We start from the raw sequence: 25,343 nt of genomic DNA, 5'->3' as shown, positions 1-25,343 counted from the left end.
TACATTTAAGCAAGAACAAAAGCATGGGAATACATCACATAAAAGCATTCATCATGAAACATGCGTAAGCTAAGAAAGTAACAGTGGAATATCTATATAATGAAACTATACATACACTATACATATAAACTATACATATTTACTACAATGCTATACATATGTACTATGGCGTGCTATGACTATATACAATACAGTTATAGTGCTGTCTACATAACAGCACTATAGAGACGACAGAGACGATATATTGCAATCATAATGTGACTAAATCACCCGGCACACATGCAGACCTATCTTGCCTCGGAGTCCGCACACCATTTAGGAAGCGCTGGTGCAGTAGAGCGAGTCTTGTATCTCTAGCACCAGCAGTAGCAGCAGCGGTGTTGTTGTCTTTCAGACACGGAACAAATGCTATATCAAATATTTATTATATTCCATCCAGTCCTGCCTCTTTGTTTGACTGTGTACCAGTCAGAGCTGCTTGGCGTTTATGCTGCGGTTTGCGGTATTTAATCTGTATGTAGCATCTTTTATTGGAAGGATAAACCCCTTGAGATGGATGCATCATCTCATTTTAGAGGGTGTCCTCAACACAGATGAACAGTACGTGTCGTACAATGCATACAGTACACAAACAATACAACAACACATCCATGCAGACAAACGAAACAAGAGCTCTCCCAAAGATAGCCGCTCCTACCCCGACAGTTCAACCCCTAAAGTAGCGAGATTCATTATGGAAACAACATATTATATATCACACGAAATGCATGCGGTACCAACATACCCAGGAGGTAATATACAGCAACATGCTCAACCAAAGCAAGGTACAAACATTACCATTTGATATGAACAAAGTAGAAGCCAATTGGAAACATGAGAATCAGTACATTATGTTTGTAGTAGAAAAGACAAATGGCAAGACAAATTAGAAGCATCAGCACAGTGTTAGAAGGTGAGTGAAGATGGATTCTATAAATACATTGAAGGAAGTGATTGATCTAACTGTGTGTAGTACAATATATACTATAGTATACTAGCATAGGACAGTATGTGATTATAGTACAGTACAGTAGCAGCAGTAGTAGTACAGCAATAACGTATATCATACTATAAACGAGCGAATGTCTGTCTGAATGAATGTCTGTCTGTCTGTCAGAAACACCACCTTATCTCCTCATTGCCTGCACCAATCGCTCCCACTTTTCACACAGGCATTGACCATAATAATATGGATGTCTTAACGAAGCCATTTTTCCAATAAGATTAATAATGAATTTATTAGTGAATAAAAACCCGTTTATTTGTCCGTGGTCTATCTCCGACCGAGCCACACTATTAGCACACATCTCTCCATGCCAAAAAAAATCTGCACGCTCCCAGAATCCAGCTAGGCTACATTTTACCGACGCTACTGTCGTATTTACTGTACAGATATTGTTTTTACATCACCACACGATCCCAAGTTGCGCTGATCTGCTCCACAGTACACCACCTCAGGCCCCTCCCCCTTTGCACAGACAGGCGATTGACGATTCAAATCACACACGGGTAAAAACAGGCAGGCACCATTGTGGAAGACAGGCAGCTGTTACACACGGCGCATAGCCTACTAAGGTTATTTAACCACTTTGCAATGCAATGTTTGAACGTCACTTCATATTATAACTTCAAACCAAACGCGGGTGACACGCCTGGTCACTGACGACGCGCGTCGCGCAGTTACAGATCTCATCTTTCCTGCACCTAATGTGAAACATTGAACAACACGGCCACGATCACAACGGAATGACATAATCCTCACACTTCTCCACCAGCACAGAGGCCAGCCATCCGAAGGATCCTCCCCCTTTCACTGCTCCTGTGTGTGAGACATACAGTTAATACAAGAGAGAGAGGTCAGCCAACGCAGGGAAACGCAGGGAAACTGGAAGTACCCTCACTAAAAACGCCGGGACAACGCTCCACACGTCCCAAACTCTTCTCCCTTCTGGCTCCAAAACTGTGGAATGCACTTCCCATTGCAGTCAGAACTGCAGCATCACTCCCAATCTTCCGCCGTAGCCTGAAAACCCACCTTTTCAGACTCCATCATGGCCCATAGCACTTACCCTAACCCCTTAGATAGCATTTCTGTTGGCTTAGATAGCATTTGACACAGACTTATAGCATGTTATGTAGACAGCACTATAATTGTATTGTATATAGTCATAGCACGCCATAGTACATATGTATAGCATAGTAGTGAATATGTATAGTTTATTATGTATAGTGTATGTATAGTTTCATCATATAGATATTCCACTGTTACCTTCTTAGCTTACGCATGTTTCATGATAAATGCTTTTATGTGATGTATTCCCATGCTTTTGTTCTTGCTTAAATGTAAGTCGCTCTGGATTAAGAGCGTCTGCTAAATGCCTAAATTGTAAATTGTAAATTGTAGGTCTCTCTCCTTTTGTGCCCAACCCAACTTCACAAGACCATCTGTAAACAACCGCCCCCCCCCTATCACATTACCAACACTGAACATCATTTGCTGTTCATATATTCAGAACGGGTAAGGACTAGTTAGTATAATTATACAAAATGTGACTAGTTTTAGGCCAAATAATGTTGGCAATTTGTTGTCGTGATCTTGGTAACTCCTAGCCATCCATCCATGCCAGCAATGTGAAATTGCCTCGTTGGCAGATACAATTGATTTAATAATGAATAAGTATATGAGGAAAGGAATACATGGTTCTAGTGTTGGTCTGATCATTTCTGAGCACGAAAACAGCATGGTTGTTTTTCACCACCTGTGCGCAACCTAACACACACACACACACACACACACACACACACACACACACACACACACACACACACACACACACACACACACACACACACACACACACACACACACACACACACACACACGCACATATTAACTGTATATATGGTGATTTCGGGTGTGCCAGTACAGTGACAGTACCGTACAGTAGAGGGTACAGTAGAGCAGTGTTTCCCAACCTGTGTGCTGTTTGAAATGGCCAGGTGTGCCGTTTGATTTGAACAGAAGTAGCCTCGGTACCCAGGCTTTTATTTTCGTTGAAAACGAGTAACTCCGACCCACCACTGCAGGGCTCAGTGGGCTGCCATGCGGTCCGGTTTTGCAATTTGCATCATTGCTGCCCATCCCCACCAGTCTAACGACCCCCGTCAATAGAAATGCTAATGTATGGCTTTGTTTACATGAGGAGATCACCTACTCGTCTGGCATGTACAGTACCGTATCAAAAAACTGCTGGTGCGTTCACGCGTGCAGTTGAGATTATGCAAAACACGTTGTGAGTTGATCATGTGGAGCCTGCTTGTGTCAATCTTTTAAGCTGACCTACAAGCCCACACTGTGTTGCAAAAGCGGCTGTGGTGGGCTTACAAATCGGCCGGGGCAGAGCTACTGCATAACATTAACAGCAGACGAGACGACATTCACGCCAGAGAAGCAGATTAGCCGCGCCGGGTCCTTCATGTTTCACGTTTGCTGTTGTTATATACCGTGAATTAATAATTATATACGTTTCTCAAACGTAACTTTTTGGCTGCGGTGAACAAAAAACGTGTGATTCAGTGTGCCACTGACACTAGCAGTGAAGACGTTCTTAACTTTCTGTGTGTGCACAGCATTCACTCAAACTTTGTTGATCATGCGTGACGTGTGGAAGCATTTGTGTTCACATTGGTAGGTCAGGAAATAAAATATATCAATATTTAAAAAATATATTTGTTAACTAGCCATCTTGTGTATATTAGAGCAAATATTTTGTTCTGGTTACAAATACATTGTAGCAGCTGTGTTTGTGTGTGTGTGTGTGTGTGTGACTGTGTGTGTGTGGAAAAGAGTATGTATTGTATGTATGTATGTATGTATGTATGTATGTATGTATGTATGTACTGTATGTATGTAATGCATATTGTCATATATGTCATATCAGGTCCTGTGGACCACCACACGGAGTTGCACCACTCACTTCACACGGGTGTGATTTCTTTTCATCTGAAAAGAAAGAGATCCGCACACCGTTTTAAAAGCCCCCAAACTAATTTAGAGAAAACAGAAAACAGACCCACAGGAACGCACCCAAGGTGCCGGCCCGATTCCGTCGAGCCGCCTGTGTCCGAAATGTTTGAGAAATGACAGAGTTACTGTGTGGGGGTCCCTCTACTGTACTGTACTGGCACACCCGAAATCACCATATATACAGTTAATATGTGCGTGTGTGTTTGTGTGTGTGTGTTACGTTGCGCACAGGTGGTGAAAAACAACCGTGCTGTTTTCGTGCTCAGACGCAGCCACCCAGCCACCCAGCCACCCACACATAGCTCTGTAAAGGAGTGGTTGCACCACTCAAAAAATGCTGGTCCAACTCGTCATTTACAGTGAGGGCCTTGATATATCAGTGGCGCTCAAAGCTTTTTCATGTCAAGGACCCCCTGATATTCTGTGATAAACATGAATGTTGTTATTTTCTCATATACTGCATGTGTCATTTTATATAATGGACACAAATACTTCATCACTGTTCTTCTAGATGTGTTATAGAGTTAAAATATAATCAGTAAAACAGACTATAAACAACAGTACTTTTTGAATACGTATTTATTGACAGAATCAAATGCATAAATACATTACGGGGCCAACAAAATGCAGTGGTTCTCAACCCTTTTCATATCAAGGTCCATTAGTTATTTGTCATTTGAGCCACGTACCACCATTTCATGACATTTAGGCTCTCAGACCCAAGAAAAAAGAATGTTTTGTTATCATTGGATAAGATTTTGTCCACAATTCCATGCTGTAATCGTTATTGTTACCATAGGATAGGATAACAGGCAAACGCTCTTGAGAGCGTAACGTGAAACCAATTTGACACAACCGAGATCTAATAATGGTCCATTTGGTTACCAACTTCCCATCATTTAGATGGGGAACACCTGGAACATCCTCAAGGACCACTGGTGGTCCCCGGACCACTGGTTGAGAACCACGGCACGGCAATATAACGGCACCAGCGTTACATAGGATAGAGCAGAAAACCACTGAACACATTTTGGGCGCCTGAGTTATCATAGAGCTTGTGCCCACCAGGTATACGCATGTAAACTCTGTCTCCCTCCTCCAGCTCTAGGATCATTCCATTAGACACGTATTCCCAACCCCCATTATTCGATGCATGGTTATAAATGAGTAGGTGTTCATTTTTATACATATGGATGTACACAGTTGTTGACGAGTAGAGGTGAGCTGCAGTAAATCTGAACTGATAAACTCCTTTCACAGCTGATGTAAAGATACCTGAGAGAGAACAAAGAAACATAAACATTTTAATTTATTTATCTTATGTTTATTTATGTTGAATTATTGAGATTAATCAAAATCTAAATGCAATATTCTTAGTAAAATGTATAAAGTTGAATATATTGATTTCAGCATTATTGGTAGTTGACATTACACACACTCCTCCTAACCAATCATAATCAGCTTAAAGTATTGGTTGATAACTCACTATCTTTGATTTTAGACAAAACAACCACTGTTTCGGTAGTGACCACAGCATTGTCTTTACAATGCAGTGCCATAGTCACTTAACTATTTTGCTAAATATTAACATGAATGAATCTAACCTGTAGTTGGATTGTAGCCGTTGCCGATGTTACTGAAGACCTTCTTGTAGATCAGAGTGGTTTCAGAACTAAATGGTCCAACTTGTCCAACATTAGTCAAACCAACAGAGAAGGCCACCTTTGGTTTGTCTGTCAACACAGGAACATGTAATTCAATACAACAATCGAATGTGTTAAATGTATTGTCTTGCAGTGCAGTAGCTTTACAACCAACTATCAGCTTCAACAAGACAAAGTAGTTTAAACTAAAACAGTGACAGTACAGTGACGAGTTCGATCCCGGGCTCCCCCAGAGTTAGTGTTGAAGTGTCCTTGAGCAAGACGCTGAACCCCTAATTGCTCCCGACAGAGACTAAATGTTTTTATAATCGCCCGGCAGGTTTCAAAGGCAGGCTGGCATCGCTGTTGCCAGCCAGGTTGTTCTTGCTGGTGGTGGTTTCATTGTGAACAAGTAGCCTAAGCAGTAAGCAGAGTACAGTACTGTATGCATACCCTACCTGGCAGGTGAAAACAAGCCACCAGATTAGCATTTGAATGCCTGAAAGTGTACAAGTGGACAGGCAACGCGGTCCACCCCCCACCACCCCCCGCCCGTGTGGCAGACACAGTGGGCGCCACTCACTTCACACAATCTATGCATTGCGTTCAGTATTCAGTCTTCATATTAAAACATAATGTTTAATAAATATACTCACTCCTCAGTTCCTGCACTTGGTTGTAAGTAGCAGTCAGCCTTGTTTCTACGGTGGACAGCTGAGCAGCATGGGCTGAAATCAACACAATATCAGCAAAAAATCAATCATTAATAGTAGTCAGGGTTAGGGTTAGGGTTAATCATAATCATTAATGTAGTTTAATGTGCTTTCCAATGTGGATTATATGAGCAATACAGTAAACAGAACGGAGAACTACATTGCTGCAGTGCGCACACAACCCAAACGAGTGAAGTGAACCGGTCCGAGACAGATAGTATGTCATGTCACGTACTGTATGTGTACTCTGGGTAGAAATGTAAAAGAAAAATAAAGGTGCCTTTTCGAACTCAAGTCCCTGCCCTTCAAATTCCCTCTGCACGTCCCTGCCCCATCCCTCCCCTCTCTCTCTCTCCAAAGCAATTGAATGGACCGGACTTGCTAATTTGCTGGGTGTTGAAAAGCCGGTCGTTAGGCTACTTTTTGTTGCCGCGGGACGGGCGGGGCGTTGATTAATATATTGTTTTGCGGGGCGGGGTGGTGCGGGCTGGCTCACGGGGCGGGACGGGCGGGTTATGAAAAAAAAAGCCGGCCCGCGCATCACTACTATCTAACTACTGTTTATAGCAGACTCCTCACTCAAATGTGCACTTACAGTTTGGGCAACTCCAAAGCAAGCTCCACATGCCCCAACATTTTATTTACTTGCCATAGTGTCAACCCCTTACCCCTGTGTCATGACAAATTAGGGCCGATACAGATACTTTTCCGACACGATACAGTATCGGGACATCTGCAATAATAATATAGCAGCGGGTAGCCTACTTGAGTCACTGATTGCAGTCCACTCAGTGTCTTCTGTGGTTTGGTAAGCTGTTGCGAGACGCGACAGATGATTTTATGAACTGTCAGCCGGTCCGTTGGAATAGAAAGGTTGGGAACCCCTGCTTTAACCCATATACCTTCTACAAATCTAAATCAAATCTGAATCTCAGTTTTCTGGAAAATTTATATTGCAGTGGTTCTCAAACTTTTTCATGCTGCCAAAATGAATGTATTTGGTTGGTTTTCGTTACAGGGACCCACAGAAGCAACGATATGCTTAAAAAGATTTGCACAGGGGACACGGTAGGTAGTGCTGTCGCCTCACAGCTAGAAGGTCCTGCAGTTCTCCCCGTGTCCCCTATAGGGTAGATACCCTCACAAAAAACATGCAGTAATCCTGGTCTCCAAACTGCCTCCCCCATGATGGAGGGGAAAGGAACTGGTTGGAATAACGTGTTCTTTTCACGTGCTACGTCCAACCATGGAAACTCCCCCTGTCAGGTGTAAAGGAGCAACTTCCCCATATATGGGGAATAGGTTGGCGGAGGGTGTGTAGAGCCCAGGATCACATTCGATAATTGAAAAATAAAGATTCGAACAAATTTGAATTGTTAAAAAAAATATCTACAAGCTTGCAGAGTTGTACAAAGTGACGTGCTAGGAGCTTGTAGATCTGCAATTTATATATAGTAGACAAAATGATTGTCACAATATATTAACTACTAAAATAACACAGATGCTTTTTAACAAGCTATATCATTTATTTTCTTCTACGTGCACAATTCTAACGGTACAAAAAAGGCAGCATTATTAAAAGACAGAAAATAAGTGCAGGTGAGAAAAGAAAACCCATATAGGGCTTATACAAGGTTCTCACCTAAAGTAATAAACAAGTAGTAAGTTAAAACATGGTAATCAAACATAGGTCAAATAGGTTTGAATTACCTTCGCTTTCTTTCTCCAAGCCTGTAACCTGGACCTCTGTGGCATCCAGTCTGCTCTGGTGGTCTGCAACCTGGGACTCATTCTCACTCAGTTTGGCAGCCATTACTGAAAATAATATCACAGAGAAACTCATTTACCGCCGAGATCGCCATTTGACGACTCCTGGTCCAAATGCCCTCTCCGCCGAGTTCGCCCTTTGACGCCTATTTTGATATAAATTGATTACGGTTCACAACTGTGTTCTGTACGCGTTCGTAACACTCCGGTTGTGGTGCGATGAAAAAAGATTAAGTGAAAATTTCTATGGGAACGAAGTTTATAGAATCTTTTTGTCTCTGTAGAGTAGACGGAGAGCTTTGCCTTCTGGCTCAGCTCTCTTTTCGTCACAACAGCAGCGACTGAGCCCCCTGATGCTCCTATTCTCTGGCTAATCTCCTGCTCCGTCCTCCCCTCACTTGTGAACAAGCCCCAGAGATACTCCTTCACCTGGGGCAAAGTCTCATCCTCTACCTAGAAATGTATAGAAATGTCACCTTTATTATCATTTAAATAAGTCCTGGAAACTTTATATTGTATTTTCTTTTAATTACCTTGACTTTCTTTCTCCAAGACTGTAACCTGAACATCTGTAGCATCCAGTCTGCTCTGGTGGTCTGCAACGTAGCTCTCGCTGACATTCAACCTGGTCTGGAGGTCTGCAACCTGGGAGTCACTTGCACTCAGTTTGGCAGCCATTACTGAAAAATATATCACAGAGAAATGTATGTTAAAAGTTATGGTGGCTCGTATCAATGGGCAAGGGGGCCGCTCAGCCCCCCCTATCCTATGGAGTAAAGATGAGAAATTATTATTAAAATGTTTTAGAATAGATACTTTTATATTCTGGTATAATCTAAAGCAGCAACAGCATCAAATAGTTACAAGAAAAACACAAAATAGGTTAAAATGGGCAGATTCTTTACAGCTCAAAAGGCTTCCATTGGCTTTCATTGCGTTGAATGATTGACAGCTGCCAAGACACGCCTGCTTGGTTTACTTGCCATTGGGGCTAAAAGCCCTAATGCCCGCCTCAGACCGTGAGGTCATTGGCTATTGACCAATCACAGCACCTGCTCGTTTGTGGTTGTTTATGATGTGAAAGAATGGCGGTGGAAGTATTTTAAATGAAATAAGTTTATTATTTACTTCATAATCCGTTTTGTCCCGTGTCCGTGGAGGGGAAAATGAAGTTAAGAGACTGGGAGCATAGCGTCCATTTAGGATATAACAAAAGGAAAGGAGACAAAATAAGTTTTGTGAGTTTGAAATGCTTGCTTGGGGCAGACAGCTGACCGCACACCGGACCCACAGAAAGGTATTGTGGTCTGCTTAATTTATCTCACAAAGTTAAGAAACATAATCCCTGGTTTAATCACATTGAAAGTGGCTCGAGCTCTCATTGAGTTGGGAAGAGAGAGAGAGAGAGGCTGTGTTTGTGTGCGTGTGTTAGTGTTGTTTCGGTGCCGTGTGCGTGCATGTGTGAGTGTGTGTGTGCCTTGGAAGTTGCTTACATCTTTATTTAATTTTGGTCGGTGCCGTTTGGTGTGTTTGATTCGTCTCGGCGCTTGTGTGTGTGTGTGTGTGCCGCTGCGTGTGTGTGCATGCGTGCGTGCATGCGTGTACTGTCATTATTAATGACAGTATAAGAGCAGCTATCTGTACAAATACAAACAATGTTCAGTGGAGTGTTTGTTGGGGCATGCACTTCTGTTGTTGTGGAGCACTTGCTGTAACAAAGTATAGGCCTGTAATAATAATAATAATAAACTTTATTTGTATAGCACCTTTCATACATAAATGCAGCTCAAAGTGCTTCACAGGGCAGGACACAAAAATAAAATACAATAAAACACAAGTAGTTAAAATGATAGAACAATGGCAAAGAACAAAATTGAATATAAGAACATAAAATAAATAAAAACAAATAAAAACACCACATGCAGCAATCAGTCAGGGCAGGGTAGGAACGTGCATAGTAAAACTCAACTAAAAGCAAGAGTGAAGAGGTGAGTCTTGAGTTGAGATTTAAAAATGTCTACAGAGGGTGCGTGTCTGAGCTTGAATGGAAGTTTATTCCAGGCTGTTGGGCCGTAGAAGCAAAAAGCTGCCTCACCATATTTTTTTGTGCACATGCCACATTCTTTTAGGCACTTCAAGTAGGCCAGCATTGGAGGACCTGAGGGGGCGGTTAGGGACATATCTAGGTAGGCAGTCACGGAGGTACGGAGGTGCGAGACCATTGAGAGCTTTATAGACAAGTAAAATAATTTTAAAATGTAGTAGTGTCATTGCTGTACTTTGATATCGGGAATAGAGCGTCGCAATCATGACAATGAACACAATATTTTGGGCCAATCAAATCATTAGAAAAAAGAAAATAAAGGCAGGAGACAACACTATTTGTTTTGTTTTTCTTCTTATAAATTATTTGATTGGCCCAAAACATAGTGTTCATTGTCATGATTTGTCACGATCCGAGTTGGCTTTGTCCGCAGCGTAACCGTCTTTAAATAAATACTTTCAGAAAAACTTATGGGCAAAATGCATTGGGATTCATTTCCTGGGCCACTCGTCGTTCTGAAAGGGGGTGGGACTGCGACGCTCTTATTGATGCTATTGCTGCAGGTTGAACTAGTAGCATATAGTATAATGGATGTCTTATAGCCCCGCCACCCAAAATCACTGCCAGCCGCCACTTGTCATGTCTCGGTAGCTTTGCCTTCTGGCTCAGCTCTCTTTTCGTCACAACAGTGCCTGCAATACCGTCCCCCCTGCTTCTCCTATTCTCTGGCTAATCTCCTGCTCCGTCCTCCCCTCACTCGTGAACAAGCCCCAGAGATACTTAAACTCTTTCACCTGGGGCAAAGTTTCATTCCCTACCTAGAAATGTCTAGAAATGTCACCTATTTCTTATCTTTTAAAATCAGTCCTGGAAACTTTGTTGTATTTTTCAAATTACCTTCACTTTCTTTCTCCAAGACTGTAACCTGGACCTCTGTAGCATCCAGTCTGCTCTGGTGGTCTGCAACGTAGCTCTCGCTGACATTCAACCTGGTCTGGAGGTCTGCAACATGGGACTCACTCGCACTCAGTTTGGCAGCCATTTCTGCAAAAAACAAAGCATCTTGCTAATACTACTATGAAACATGTCACAGAAGCACTGAAGCAGCCCCTCTTCCCCGCCCGGTCTAGCAGTGAGTTATGTTATTTAGCTTCAACATTAAGACAAATCAAACGGCGAAAGTAGCCGGTCTGCATGAGGAAACGTGGCACACCGTTACAAATTCCACAAGCTCCATTTGGACCATCCTTACCTCTCATTAAGGTCCCCTGCACCTGGACTTCTGCCTCGCTGGCCGCCAACCTGCTCTCCATGTTCCTGAGCTGAACTCTCTGTTCCACCACGGTGGCTCCCAGGCTGTGCACCATGTCTCTGAGCTCCTTGGCTTGTCCTTCGCTGGCTGCCACCCTGACCTCCGTGTTGCTCAGCTGAAGCCGTTGTTCCACCACCATGTCTCTCTGCTCCTTGGCTTCTTCCTCCATGTGGCTCAGCTGAACTCTCTGGTCGACCACGGTGGCTCCCAGGCGAAGGACCACGTCTTTCTGCTCCTTGGCTTCTTCCTCCATGTGGCTCAGCTGAACTCTCTGTTCCACCACCATGTCCCTAAGCTCCTTCAACTCGCCCCAGAGATCGGGTTCTAAGAGGGTAGCCGGTTCAACTGGAGCCCCACCATCAGCCTCAGACAGACGGAGGGTACCTGGCAGCGGCAAATTATGATTTTAGTTTTAGTCATAGTCTCTTGAATAGTTTTCATTTCGTTTTTGTCACATTTTAGTCACCGGGAATGTTTTAATTTAGGGCACTTTCACAGAGGACATGTTCGGTTCGTTTAAAACGAACCATGGTCCACTTACCCCTTTGGGTCGGCTGGGGTGAACGTGCAGCCGAACTCTGGTGCGGATCAAAGAAACGAACCATGGTCCGCCAAAAAGAAAACCCAAACTCTGTTCGCTTGCAAATGAGCCACAGTGCGGTTCGTTACTGGTGTGAACGCATTCAGACTGTATAGGAGGATCAAATATAGGAAGATAGCCAAAATAGCCTTTGGGCGTCGGCAGTTGTGAGGTTGCATTAATAATTAGTTCTAAAAGCATGTCTTTTTTACGGGGATCACTATTGATATTATGGCAGCTGTCAGCTGATTTTAATAGTAGAAGTACACTAGACCTGCATCCATGTAGGAGGCGCAGCGTGACCTAATTTAATGGCAGCGTACGAGGTTCACATGCGCAAAAATAACAGATGTACAAGTTATCGACGCAGAATGGTATGTAGCCTACCGTATGGTACATAACAGGATGTATAAGCTGTTCATTTTAAGCATGCGCACCACGCAAAGTTATGACGAAGCCTAGGCCTGCATAGTGAATGCATTGCGGTGTCCCTTCCTTTTTTCTGTCAGAATCCAGTGGCGTGTGCACAGACATTTAGAGGGGCAGGTGCTCAAGTGAAAAAAGGACACCATGTACAGCGCGCGTACCGGCCGGTTGCCTTAATGGTGTGAGATTTATAGATTGTGGGGCCTAAATAATATATTGGAAGCATTTGATCAATAATTGATCAATTTCACCATGGTCCACATACTGTACAGTGTACACACTGCACAATCTTTTTTCAAAAGGGCACATTGCTGTCCAGAGGGAAAAGGGCTAGAGCACCCCCTAGTGTCTATTTGTGCACGCCGCTGTCAGTATCTGTCATAATTCTGTGTGTGTGTGTGTGTGCGTGTGCGTGCAACCCGATATATAGCTCTATATATCTATCTAGAAAGAGCCAATGGTGACAACTTCAAGACGAATGTCAAGAGTAGCATTTAAAATGTTAAATAAGCTACAGTACACAGGTGGTCCCAAATGATTCATTGATTACATCACTATAGCAAAAGACGTGAAACTCAATTAACTGCAGCAGAGCTGTTCTGACCTGAAGCTCAATACTAACTGACCAGCACGGCTTCAAGTTTAAACCATAACATGACATGTAATTGCCCGCCGATTAGATGCGCAGAAAAAACATCAGATCTAATCGGGTTAAGGTGCACACATGGAAGAAATGTCCTTTTGATCGGGGATCCCTTGTAGGTTATACGTCTCTGGTGAATTGCATGCAGCAATAAGCAGCAATATTGTTCAAACACCTGCTCCTCTGTTCATCTGTTGTCGTCTGTGTGACTGAAGGTTGTAACTTGTGCCCAAACATTGTAGACAGTGATTTCCCCTCATGTTCTTTTTCCCTCGATCGTAAAATGACCCCTTTTCCTTTTTTTCACCATTTGGTTCACTTAACATGTCCACGTGTCATTTGTTTACATATTTTGGTTCGCTTTACAAAGTCCAGTGTGAACGGACCAAAATCTAAATGCAAATATTTGGTTCACACAGGACTTTGTAAAGCGAACCAAATATGTAAACAAATGACAAATAAGCAAACCAAATAGTGAAAGAAATAAAAGGTCATTTTACGATGGAGGGAAAAAGAACATGAGGGGAAATCACTGTCTACAATTTTTGGGCACAACCCAGGGGGGCAGTCAGCCAGATATTTCGTGAAGCCTCATTTGAAATCGGTAGTTCATATAATGGCCTGTTGTGGCGCTGGACTGGACCCAAAAAGCCCCATAGCTCCATAGAGGCCCATGTATTTTGGCCCAACTTCACCTAGACTGTATTACCTTAATAAACATGGTCATGAATACTTTCTTCTTCCAGTCACTAGTTTAAAGTCTCATTTCTAATGTCATAATATTCTTTTTGGAAAATTATGGTCCCATTAATTAAAAAAATGACCATAAAGAAAAAGAAACATTGCGTATGTTCTGAGGGGCGTGGCTACCGTTACAGTCTATGATCGGGATTCCCCTCCCACTCGAGTCAAAATAAAAACCAACGGAGAAGAAGGGGGGAAGTCCCGCCTCGTTGTCTGGGCAGCCAATGGCCAGCTGGTCCAAAACGGAGCCAGCCAATGGCCAGCTGGTACCAAACGGATCTAGAAAGATGGCGATTTACAGTGCAGGAATAACAGGCTTCATTTTACGTCCATGTTAGACCCGGCGAACGCTTTGTCCATATTTTTTACAGTCTATGGCACAACCTTCAGTCACACAGATGACAGCAACAACTTGCTATTGCATTCATTCTTATTAATTATTTTATTAGCCAAATAAGAGCAACAGATGAACAGAGGAGCAGGTGTTTGAACAATAATGTGCTTGCTGCTGCTGATGCATATATACAATTCACAGAGACTTATAGCCTACAACAAGGTATCAAGGTTCAAGGTTTCTTTATTTTGTCTCCCAAGGAAGAAATTTGTCTTGGACCCGCTCTGCAGCATACAATACAATACAATACAATACAATACACAATACAAGACTACAGTACAAAGGCACACAGTGACCCGTACAACATTAAAAAACCACACACCAACATACCTAGTGCAAAAAAAACAAAGAAGAACATCACCTCATCACCTTCGACCCCTACCCTGTCTGCCCTCTACAAGGACACTGTTTAGGAGTGTGATTGACAGAGGGACAAAGGAATGCTTGTACCTATTGTATCCCCGATAAAAATGACTTTTCTTCCATATGTGCACCTTAACCCGATTTAGATACAGTATATGTTATTTCTGCGCATCAAATCGGCGGGCATTTCCATGTCATCTTATGGTTTAAACTTGAAGGTGGTCAGTTAGTATTGAGCTTCAAGTCAGAACAGCTCCGCTGCAGCTAATTGAGTTGACCTAGTCTTTTGCTATAGTGATGTAATCAATTAATCATTTGGGACCACCTGTGTAGCTTATTTAACATTTGCTCCATTGGCTCTTTCTCTATACGTGCGGCCGTGCGCTAGAGCGAGACAGGATGATTTTAAATATTTCTCTGTGTCTCTCCCATATAAATATATTGGGTCTCTCCCCCCATGTGCGTGCGCCCACAAACACACACACACACACACACACACACACACACGCAGGCTTCGTCATAACTTTGCGTGGTGGCGGCGGCGCATGCTTAAAATAAACAGATCTACAAGCTTACATCGTGTACCATACCGTACATACCATTCCTTGTCGATAACTTGTACATCTGTTATTTTTGCGCATGTGAATCTCGTACGCTGCCAGTATACATTTGCGCTGCGCCTCCTTAGCCCTCCTACATGGATGCGGATCTACTCATAGACATACAGTATATGTGTCTACTAATACTATTAAAATGAGCTGACAGCTGTCATATCAATAGTGATCCCCATAAAAAGACATGCTTTTAGAACTAATTATTAACAGTTAAAATTAACAGTTTTAGTCGACTAAATCTACAGTTAATTTAGTCGTCTAAAATGTATTTAGGCGGGCCTTGATGCCTCGTAATAACTGATTTTACACTTACACAAAATAGCCGAGCTTGTAGATCGGCTATTTTCAGCATGCAACCAAGTGTAAAATGTCTTATACTGGATTCTAGGCTATAGTTTTTATTTGTCGATGAGTTTTAGTGACTCATCATAGCTTAGTTTTCATTTAGTTTCCATTTAGTTTTCGCCAGTGAAAAAAGGTGGTCGACGAACATTTTTTGTTATAGTATTAGTACCTGGTTCAACCTGAGCCCCTTCAGCCTCGCAGAGACACAGCAGTAAAAGCAGCACAGCCACGCAGCCCTTCATTCTGGAACAGAGTGACCGTGTGGGTGTCTTGCAGCCTCCTTTTATGCCCCAAAAATGCCACCCCGATGAACCGACGTCGTGTCGTACCCAGCGGAAAGTTAATGTGCAACCGGACGCCGTCTCGTTGTAATGATACCGCCGCTGAAAATAGTGTCTCTGAGAAAATGTTTCGTGTAATCAGCTGCTGTCGTTCAAATAAAATGTGGTACAAGTAGGTTTCTTTTTTGTGCTGAGCATGCCTTCAGATGTTCAGTTAACTATTAAAACTAAATAGTTAGATATTTATTCATTGCACACAAACAAACCACAAATGTTTTGTGTTCATCTTGTATTCTCTATACACTGATAAAGCATGTCAGACAATGTCAAAGTTATTTATTCTTTTTAACTTCATGTTAACTGAGAGTAAAGTGTTGGATCAAGATCATTTCAAAGTACTCCTGTATCAGTTGTTTATTATCTGGTAAAGCATCTGTGTCATTTTAGCAGTGGTGGACTGGAAAGTGCATGTACTACAGTTTGGAGGTATTTGTGTTTTACGTGAGAATTTCCAATATCCAATGCTTTTACTTCTACTCCACTACATCTCAGATCCAAATATTGTACTCCACTACATTTATTTGGGACCTTACTTACTAGTTACTTTGTAGATTTGGATTATTATTACAAAACATTATACGTTACCCACTTCAGCCCTACTGTACATTTTGGCCATTTGAAAATAGTTTAAAAAGATTTTTATATAGGGGCACTGCGGCCCAGTTGGTAGTGCTGTCGCCTCACAGCTAGAAGGTCCTGGGTTCGATTCCCGCTGGGGACGCTGTGGGCACTGGCGCCGTGTTCCCTCCTCCGCGTCATCAGTGCCCATACCCGAGGCGGGGGTTGGCGATAGGGCCTTTCTGTGTGGAGTTGGCATGTTCTCCCCGTGTCCCCTAGGGTAGATACCCTCACAAAAACATGCCGTAATCCTGGTCTCTAAAACTACCTCCCCCTGGCCAGCCGGGGCGCCTGATGGAGGGGAAAGGAACTGGTCGGAATAACGTGTCCCTTCCACGCGCTACGTCCGGCCGGGGAAATTCCCCTCTGTCAGGTGAAAAGAAGCAGCTTGAACTCCTCATGCATAGAAGGAGGCATGAGGTCAGTCCGCTGCCCCCCCAGGTTGGCAGAGGAGGTGTAGCGCCCAGCATTACATTAGATAATTGGCACTGGGTGAAAAGAAAACTGGGTTACAAAATCGTGGGATAAACATTTAATTAAAAAATTAAAAAATAAAGATAATTTTATATATTTGGAGAAAAAAAAGTTTATATAGCTGCAAGCAGCGATGAGACGGGACCAAGCAATAAGACAAATCACACCTGTGTGAACTGAGCGGTGCAGGCTGCTCAACAACACAGTTGGCTGGCTAGCTGCAGCTATAGTTATAGTGCTCGGTTGTGAATGGCCCTTTTAGGCTGATTAACAGTGCCACTCAGTGCCACTCATGAGTTATGCCTGTTCAAAGTGCCTGTTATCGCTGCTTGCAGCTATATTTTTTGTACACATTTTCACATACAAACTTATTTTCAACTGGGATTTCAGATAATGTCCCATAGAACATTTCACGCAAATTGTTCAAAGATCCAGGCATGATCCTCAACCATACTGTAAAGTTTCATAAACATGTTACTCTGCATGTATGTATTAGGGGCAGAAGAAGAATTTCCATAAAACTGCAATATCCATTGGCTCATAAAATCTTCACGAAAATTCACATGTAGACATTTTCGTGCATTTTGGTCAAAGATTCCAGGAGGAGATAGATTTGAACTTTTCTTCATAATATTCAATGGTAGGAGATCTAAAGGTCAGAGGTCAAAAGTCAGAACATGAAAGTTGTTTGGCATTTGGAGACGCAAATTCGTATGAAAGTTACAGTATATTGCTGAGGTCAAACGGTTCATGAGCTATGCCTGTTCAAAGATTGCATTTTCAATTGAGTGCTATAGCGCCACCCTTTGGCCAATGGTCATGGGCTTTGCGTCTTCACCGTTTGGCACAGCCCTCTACCATAATTGCTGTGTTTTGCGAAAACCGACTGCACGGTTTAACCTAAGCTTCTATTTTTGGCGGAAGTAAAATAAAAGAAGGGACCAATACGCCCTTTGGGCTTGGTCCCTTAAAGGACAACTTTAGTTTTTTTCAACCAAGGTTGATGTTTTAGGTTGTTATTAGAGAAACTAAAAGGTGAGTGTTAATTTTCTTTCATTTGCTGCTTTCTTTCGTTTTAGGGATTTTAGCTCTTTTTGACAGGGGGGCGGGGGCATTCGAGCATGGGGCTAAATATGTATTTTTTTTTACAAAATGTTATGGTGATTTATTTTTCTATTATTTACTATAGTCCTAATAAACCCCAGGAAATTACATCTGGCCACAGCAGATCACAGGATCTACTGAATGTGAAGGTAGCCTACTGGGGCTTATACTGTGTGTATAGGCTCAATATGTCAGTTTGTCACATTCAATAGATCCTGTGATCTTTTGTGGTCAGATGTAATTTCTTGGGGTCTAGTAGGAAAAATATATAGTAAATATAGTAAATAATAAAAAAATAAATCGCCATAATACTTTGTAAAGAAATACATATTTTGCCCCATGCTCGAATGCCCCCGCCCCCTGTCAAAAACTGCTAAAATCCCCAAAACAAAAGAAAGCAGCAAATGAAAGAAAATGAACACTCACCTTTTAGTTTCTCTAATAACAACCTAAAACATGAACCTTGGTTGAAAAAAACTAAAGTTGTCCTTTAATAATAATAATAATAATAATCTATAAATGTACCAAGTCTACCCGGGTGGGGCATGGATGGATCTCCAACTTCCATCGTTACCGACTCGGTGCTCTACAGCTGGGCACTGCAGGTCTAGCAGCAATTAAGAAGTAGTAAAAAACTGTTGATCTACAAGCTCAGAACATGGCACGAGGCGACGCGCTTGTAGATCTGCTACTTTCACTATAGTTTGGGCCCCGGGCAAATGTCTAATCTCTCTTTTGGGTCTCGACCGTAAATGTTTGGGAACCACTCTGTCCTATAGATGATCCACTCGGCCTCGACTACACACTGCTTCTCGTGTATTCCCCGGAGGAGAGGGAAGCTCACCTCACCTCGGACAACAATGTGCTGATCACCCTCGGAGTCAACTCCGTTGTGCTTTTTTGCTTTTTGCGGTCGAGTGCCGTATTGATCGCGTTGGGGTCGTAAGTGGGTGTAGTAAGTGCTTGTTGCATTCCATTTGACAACTTCCTGGCATAGCGAATCAGCCCGACAGACAGAGCGGCGAGAGGAAGTGTCTAAACCACTGACCGTGTCGGACTGGACGCCCTCTCACCCGTCTCCGTTAGGCGCCGCAGTGTATATCTCCGCGCGGCTCCGTCGCAAAGGGTCGGGAGGTTATCGCATTTGCCTTCGCACACCATTTGACTCTGTGTCACTCTGTGATGAATGGCTGCAAGGACCTGTCTCGTTTATCTCCCTTCTGCCTGCGCTATATTAATGTCTCCAACTTTATTTTCCCCGTCCTCCCTGTATCCCTCTCTCTGTGTCTCTCTCTCTCTCTCTCTCTCTCTCTCTCTCTCTCTCTCTCTCTCTCTGTCTCTGTCTCTGTCTGTCTCTACCGCTCTCTCTGTCTCTTCTAAGGTGTTACCAGTCATCCTGCAGACTCATTGCTGTATCCTACTAGACAGAAACACCGGTAAGAACACAGCAGATGTCTCCGCTCCACCACACACGTCAGTCACACGGCACTCAAGCACACACTGTGTGTGTGTGTGTGTGTGTGTGTGTGTGTGTGTGTGTGTGTGCGTGTGTGCGTGCATGTGAGGTTTATCTGTGTTGTCTAACTGTATCTGTGCACACATGCACTCACCCACTCACTCAACTTCAACTTCAAACTACCGGTACTTTATTTTCCTTTCTGAACTTTGTTTGTACTGTATAGTGATTAAAAGACAACAAACACAACACAACACAACACAGACACGGACACACACACACACACACACACACACACACACACACACACACACACACACACACACGCCACTGTAGTTCTCTGGCTTCATGCTCGGCGTGTTGGAGCGATGGTTGACGACGGGCAGTGGTGGAAAGTCCCTCAGGGCTCTATGCTCGTGTATTTTCTGCTTTCTGTTATTGTGATAACGGAACGCGACAAGCGCAAGATCGGCAAGCCCACATCGCGTTTCGCCGCGACGCATTGTGAGCTTGTCGATAGGCAATTTTTTCAGCGGAAGCTTTCCTCACAATACAGATGCCGGGTCAACTAAGTAAGAACATGTCATTCAAGTACTGGAAGTAAACGCTTTATATCTTTAGGACGACGTAACCACTTTTCAGCCTCTATTCATACCATTGGTCCTCAGTAATGTTCACGATAAAATAGCAACAAAAATAATAATCTACTCTGTCGGTGTCTTATACAGTAGGAGGGCTGTGGGCAGTTCAGAAACCCGTCTTCCAGTGACATCATCAATGAGGAATGCAAGCTGATAGAAACTGTAGGTTTGAAAAAAATATATCATTTGTTATAATATAAAAAATTGCCTACGTCACTGGAACACGGGTGTCTGAACTGACCACCGCTCTCCCATCAGAGCGAGTAGGATTTTTTTTTGCTATTTTATCAGGAACATTATTAGTGAGGACCAATTATATGGTCCTTAGAGATCTCACCCTGAGCGAGGAATTTTGTTTAAACGAAAAACTCCCCAATAATTGGAAGAAACGTCAAGCAGACCCAGAGTGGGCAGCCATCTACCTCGACCGGGGGGGGGGGGGGGGGGGGGGAAAGAAAGAGAGAGAGAGATAACTTTTACTTTTAACAGAGTGTCTTTATATGGTGGCATTGCGACTTTTACTGAGTCAAACATTATGGATCCTTCCACCAGTGCTGACCTGTTTTTTCTGTGCCGCTCCGTGTGTTGTGCAGGTGTGAAGAAGTGGCTGATGAGACTGAAGAGCAGGGAGATATACTCAGGTACAAAGTCCTCACTATCACTACCAATCTCTCTCTCTCTCTCTCTCTCTCTCTCTCTCTCTCTGGACTATAGGGTGGGCTGCATGCAGCACTCCTTTTTTAAGTGGTGCAACCACTTAAGTGACTGTGTGTGGGTGGGTGGCTCACCACCTGTGCGCAAACCGAACACACACACACGCACATATTAACTGTATATGTATATGGTGATTTCGGGTGTGCCAGTACAGTACAGTGGAGGGTGCAGTAGAGGGAACTCTGTCATTTCTCAACCGTTTCGGACGCAGGGCGGCTTACCGGAATCGGGCCGGCACCCTGGGTGCGTTCCTGTGGGTCTGGAACCCCCCCCCCGGGGACCCCCACACGCAAGTTGCACCACGTACTTCACACGGGTGGGATTATTTATTTATTATTGTAACTCTGAAGTTGAGGTGTCACTGAAGTCAGTTTTTCTAACCTTGGTTTCAGTATGACTATTTTACGCAGGCTGCTCTCCATCCATCCCTCCATCCCTCCATCCCTCCCACTAAACTGACACTCACTAGCGCTGTTCTGTTCCGTGTTGCTATATTGACTCTGTCATCGGCGGCCTCATTTATCAAACTCATGCCTTGTGCTGTGACCTCTGCCCGCTGTCACAGCGGTGTGTGTGTGTGTGTGTGTGTTTGTGCACATGTGTGCGTGTGTGCGTGCGCTCGCGCGAGAGAGAGAAAACATGAGTAGCTGCAAACTGATAACCCCAACCTAGTAAGAACTGATAACACCTTGAGCAGGGTTGGATCTGTACAAATATATTTAAAAAAATCACACCTGTGTGAACTGAGTGGTGCAACCCCCCCCCCCCCCCCCCCCCCTGCACCCCCCCCCCCCCTCTCTCTCTCTCTAATTAGCAGGCAACAGTGCAGCACTATCTCTCTCTCTCTGTTTCTGGCACAACAGCACCACTACTGCTTCTCATAGCCACATAGGTTAACACAACACATAGCCACATAGTCACATAGGTTAACACGGACATTGCTGTTCCTTGGAGTGGTCGCGCCACTCAAAAATGCAAATGGCAAAATAGCAGATATAAAGCAATATAATAGGACACTTTGGTAGATGTTTGCGTGGTGCGGTTACCTTGTCATGACTAATAACTAGTCCATTTGCCTGATTTATTGCTCTGTTGTGCACTCTATTTGAAATGAATAATCCAAAAGATAGCTCCTCATTCATTGACTTCCATTGTACGGTGAAACGGCTCTCAAAATCACTCTTTCGCCACATAAAGGGAATGCAAACAAAGCAGGTATAACCTCTAAGGCAACAGCATTCTCTTTCTCTCAAGTATACCGAACACCTTAAGAAGCCGAAACCGGGGCCAAATTTGCAAACTTAATCTACTTCCTATTACTTTAGTCTGTTGAGGGCGGCTATCCAATGGGTGTGGTTTGAACTTTTTGGACGGTTCAGTTTGTTCCCTTCTGCCAGGCCAAGTTGAATCAAGGACACTGTGAGAAACGATGGGTTCTTGACTGTTCCGTTATATAACGCTGTGTAATAGTGCGCTTCAGTACGTTTCTTGGCAGGATGTGGCGGTAGAAGGCAAGTACATTTACAGCTCACAATGTGTCACTTTGCGATATATTCAAAGGATTTCAGTTGTGAAATGGGACCATTTTGCATAATGGATACTTTTACTTTTGGTACTTTTAATTACATTGTGATGCCTGTACTTTTACACAAGTACATTTTTAATAGCGAACCTTGTACTTGTAACAAGACCATTTCTACAATTGGGTGTTGATACTTTTACTTACAGTAAGTTCACTCTTTCTTTGACATTCCGTTTCTCTCCAAAGTTGAATGTTGCCACTACTGTTGGAGCAGCCATAAACCACACAGGTTCATCCCGATGTTCTGGGCATCTTTGTAAAGTTTCTGTTGTTAAAAAAGCAGGTAAAAGAGTAACGTTTGAGCAGGCTAAGATCACTCACACCGTGTGTGTGTGCGTGTGCGTGTGCGTGTGTGTGAGTGTGTGTGTGTGTGTGTGTGAGAGATGATATTCCACCATGGGCTCTGGATGCTCTGCTCCACTCTATTGAGTGAGGGGCGCCCTCTCCTGGCCACCATCAAGCATAATTATCTCCTCTGTACATTCCTCCACCCCTCATGTATAGATACATTCATCAACCTCGGTTAAGATTAGAGGATATCTTTATTGTCTCCACCAGGCCGAAGGCATGGGGGGAGAGTATGTTTTGCACTCCGTCCGTCCGTCCGTGTGTCCGTCCGTCCGTGTGTCCGTGAGCAGCTAATCTCGGCCACCGTTAACCCGGTCGATGCCAAATTTTGCACACACACTCCCTGGATGCCAACTATGAACCTCTGCCCCAAACTTTCCAGAACGGCCTGTTATAGCGCCACCAGGAGGCCGCTTTGTGCAAAACAAGTTTTTGCACAGTACACCTACAGATTTTGTCCAAACATCACGCAAATTGGTACACAGTCTCTCTAGAGCCATTCAACGAAACCGGTCTTTCAGATTTCTCAGACTCCATCCTGATTGGTTAAGATTGGCTTCCAAAGTTCACAGGAGTGCTCAGTTTCAAACAAAATGCTGCAAATCATGAACACATCGCGTGATTTCCGTGAAATTGTGCACCCACATTCCCACTAGGCCGAGGACGAAATGCCACATGAACAATTTCAACTCAGCCTCAAGGTGGCGCTATAACTGGGCGAAAAGTGTTTTTACCTCTAACTGCACGGATCTGTGGATAACTTTGTATGCCACCAGATGAAGGCAAGCTGCAATGTCCTACATTCCTATCCTGGTGGAGACCTGTGCCCAGAAGGGCACTTTTTCTAGTTATGTGTAATACAGCCAGAAGTAACTACACATAACCACCAAAAAGACAATAAAGAAGGGAGAATAGACGGTAATACTAATAAATAATACAGCAAAGTCACAATAAAGTCGTGTGTAATAATTACTTATAAAATCAATGGGACAAATGAGTTCTATTGGTGCTTTTCCTTGGCAGATTGAGTTACGTTCGTCTCACTGTACGTACAAAGTCCCTGTAAAGCAGGAATAAGATGTATTGTTAGTTTGTCACACCACATACTAACATGTTACTAACCAACCAGCCAAAATGTGAATGACATTGCCAAAGATTTTCTTTTCACAAAATGTCCCCCGTCATAAATGAATCCTCCGTTCATCCATCCATCCATCCATCCATCCGTTACCATAGAGACCAGCTTATCACGGTGGTAACTGTGGTACACAGTGTTATCAGAGAGTCCATTCTCTGGAGTTTTGGGAACCATTTTGCAGATGTGTTCTCCACACATTGTTTTTTTGTACAGCAGAGATTCACACTCTTCCTTCTATTTATAGTTGTTAATTAGCGAGCGTGTGTGACTGTGAATATTAGCAGATAAAAAATAGCAGATCTACAAGCTCATATCGCGCCACCGAGTGGCGCGATACGAGCTTGTAGGTCTGCTATTTTTGAAAAATCGAAGACACTTTTAGAATCTGATCTCAGGTCAGAATGGGTTAATAATGAAACTGTCAGGATGTAATAGACATTTTTTAGAATCTGATCTCAGGTCAGAATGGGTTAAAGTGATCTATAGTCACCTTTACCCTCTCATCTCATGTCCCACTCAGTAGAAGTCAGCGGTGGAAAGTAACTAAGTACGTATACTCAAGTACTGTACTTTTTCAATATGACAAACACTTGGAAAATAGCAACTAAATGGTGTGCTATATTCAAATGACTTGAGTCAGAATTTGCTGTAAAAATGAACAGTGCAGGGAGGATCAGCCCTGGGTATTGCTGCATGGTTCCTGCTTCCAGGCACTCTTTAAAAGATAGTGGACTTGACACGCCCCCCGGCTGTCCTCGGCTCAACCCCAACCCGCGTTCACTTGAGGCTCGGCGCCACAGAATGACGTCCGAGAAGAATCGCACACGGTGGATTCTTCTTGAGTGAGCAAAGCGCGAGTCCATGCGGGCAGCACTTCAGCCACTCCTTTGATGTCTTCCCGGGGCTTTGAGCATGCTGCATGGAGGGCAGTGCCGTCAAAGAGATTGGGCGGTTTCCCAGATGTGTTAGTAGTCGATGTATCCGTCTGTCCCATTGGTGGTTAGTGCCTATCGATCACTGCCCGGGTGATGGCGCACCAATGCTGAAAACGCCTCCATCTTTCTGAGCTGCTTCAACTTTTTATAATGGGAGTGGAGGGAATTTGACGCAACTTGAAGCGTACAGTGTGTCTGCTCGAGACCAATGAGAGGCAGCAGAGAGAGATCTTATGCTACTGAGGGGGGGGGGGGTGTGTGTGTGTGTGTGTGTGTGTGTGTGTGTGTGTGTGTGTGCGTGTGCGTGTGCGCATGGGGCTTTTCTACAGACTGATGTG

The 25,343-nt window shown here is 43.5% G+C and overlaps 1 protein-coding gene across 1 annotated transcript in view; it reads left to right on the top strand.

Annotated features, from left to right (window-relative positions):
* Positions 1 to 19,373: 19,373 nt before the first annotated feature.
* LOC310877772 (uncharacterized protein) overlaps positions 19,374 to 25,343 on the top strand; it is a gene marked incomplete at both ends in the record, with an annotated part of 412,147 nt that continues 406,177 nt past the window's right edge. Inside the window, 3 exons of the mRNA XM_083791721.1 lie at positions 19,374 to 19,460; positions 19,573 to 19,627; positions 20,882 to 20,929. Coding sequence (XP_083647847.1) covers positions 19,374 to 19,460; positions 19,573 to 19,627; positions 20,882 to 20,929 — 190 coding nt within the window. The remainder of the gene's footprint in view (positions 19,461 to 19,572; positions 19,628 to 20,881; positions 20,930 to 25,343) is intronic.

Source organism: Protomyctophum parallelum, assembly GCF_964188405.1.
Source record: "Protomyctophum parallelum genome assembly, chromosome: 20".
NCBI classification, from domain to species: Eukaryota; Metazoa; Chordata; class Actinopteri; order Myctophiformes; family Myctophidae; genus Protomyctophum; species Protomyctophum parallelum.
Note: the sequence above shows the minus strand (reverse complement) of the source record. Positions and strands in the feature narration are given on the sequence as shown.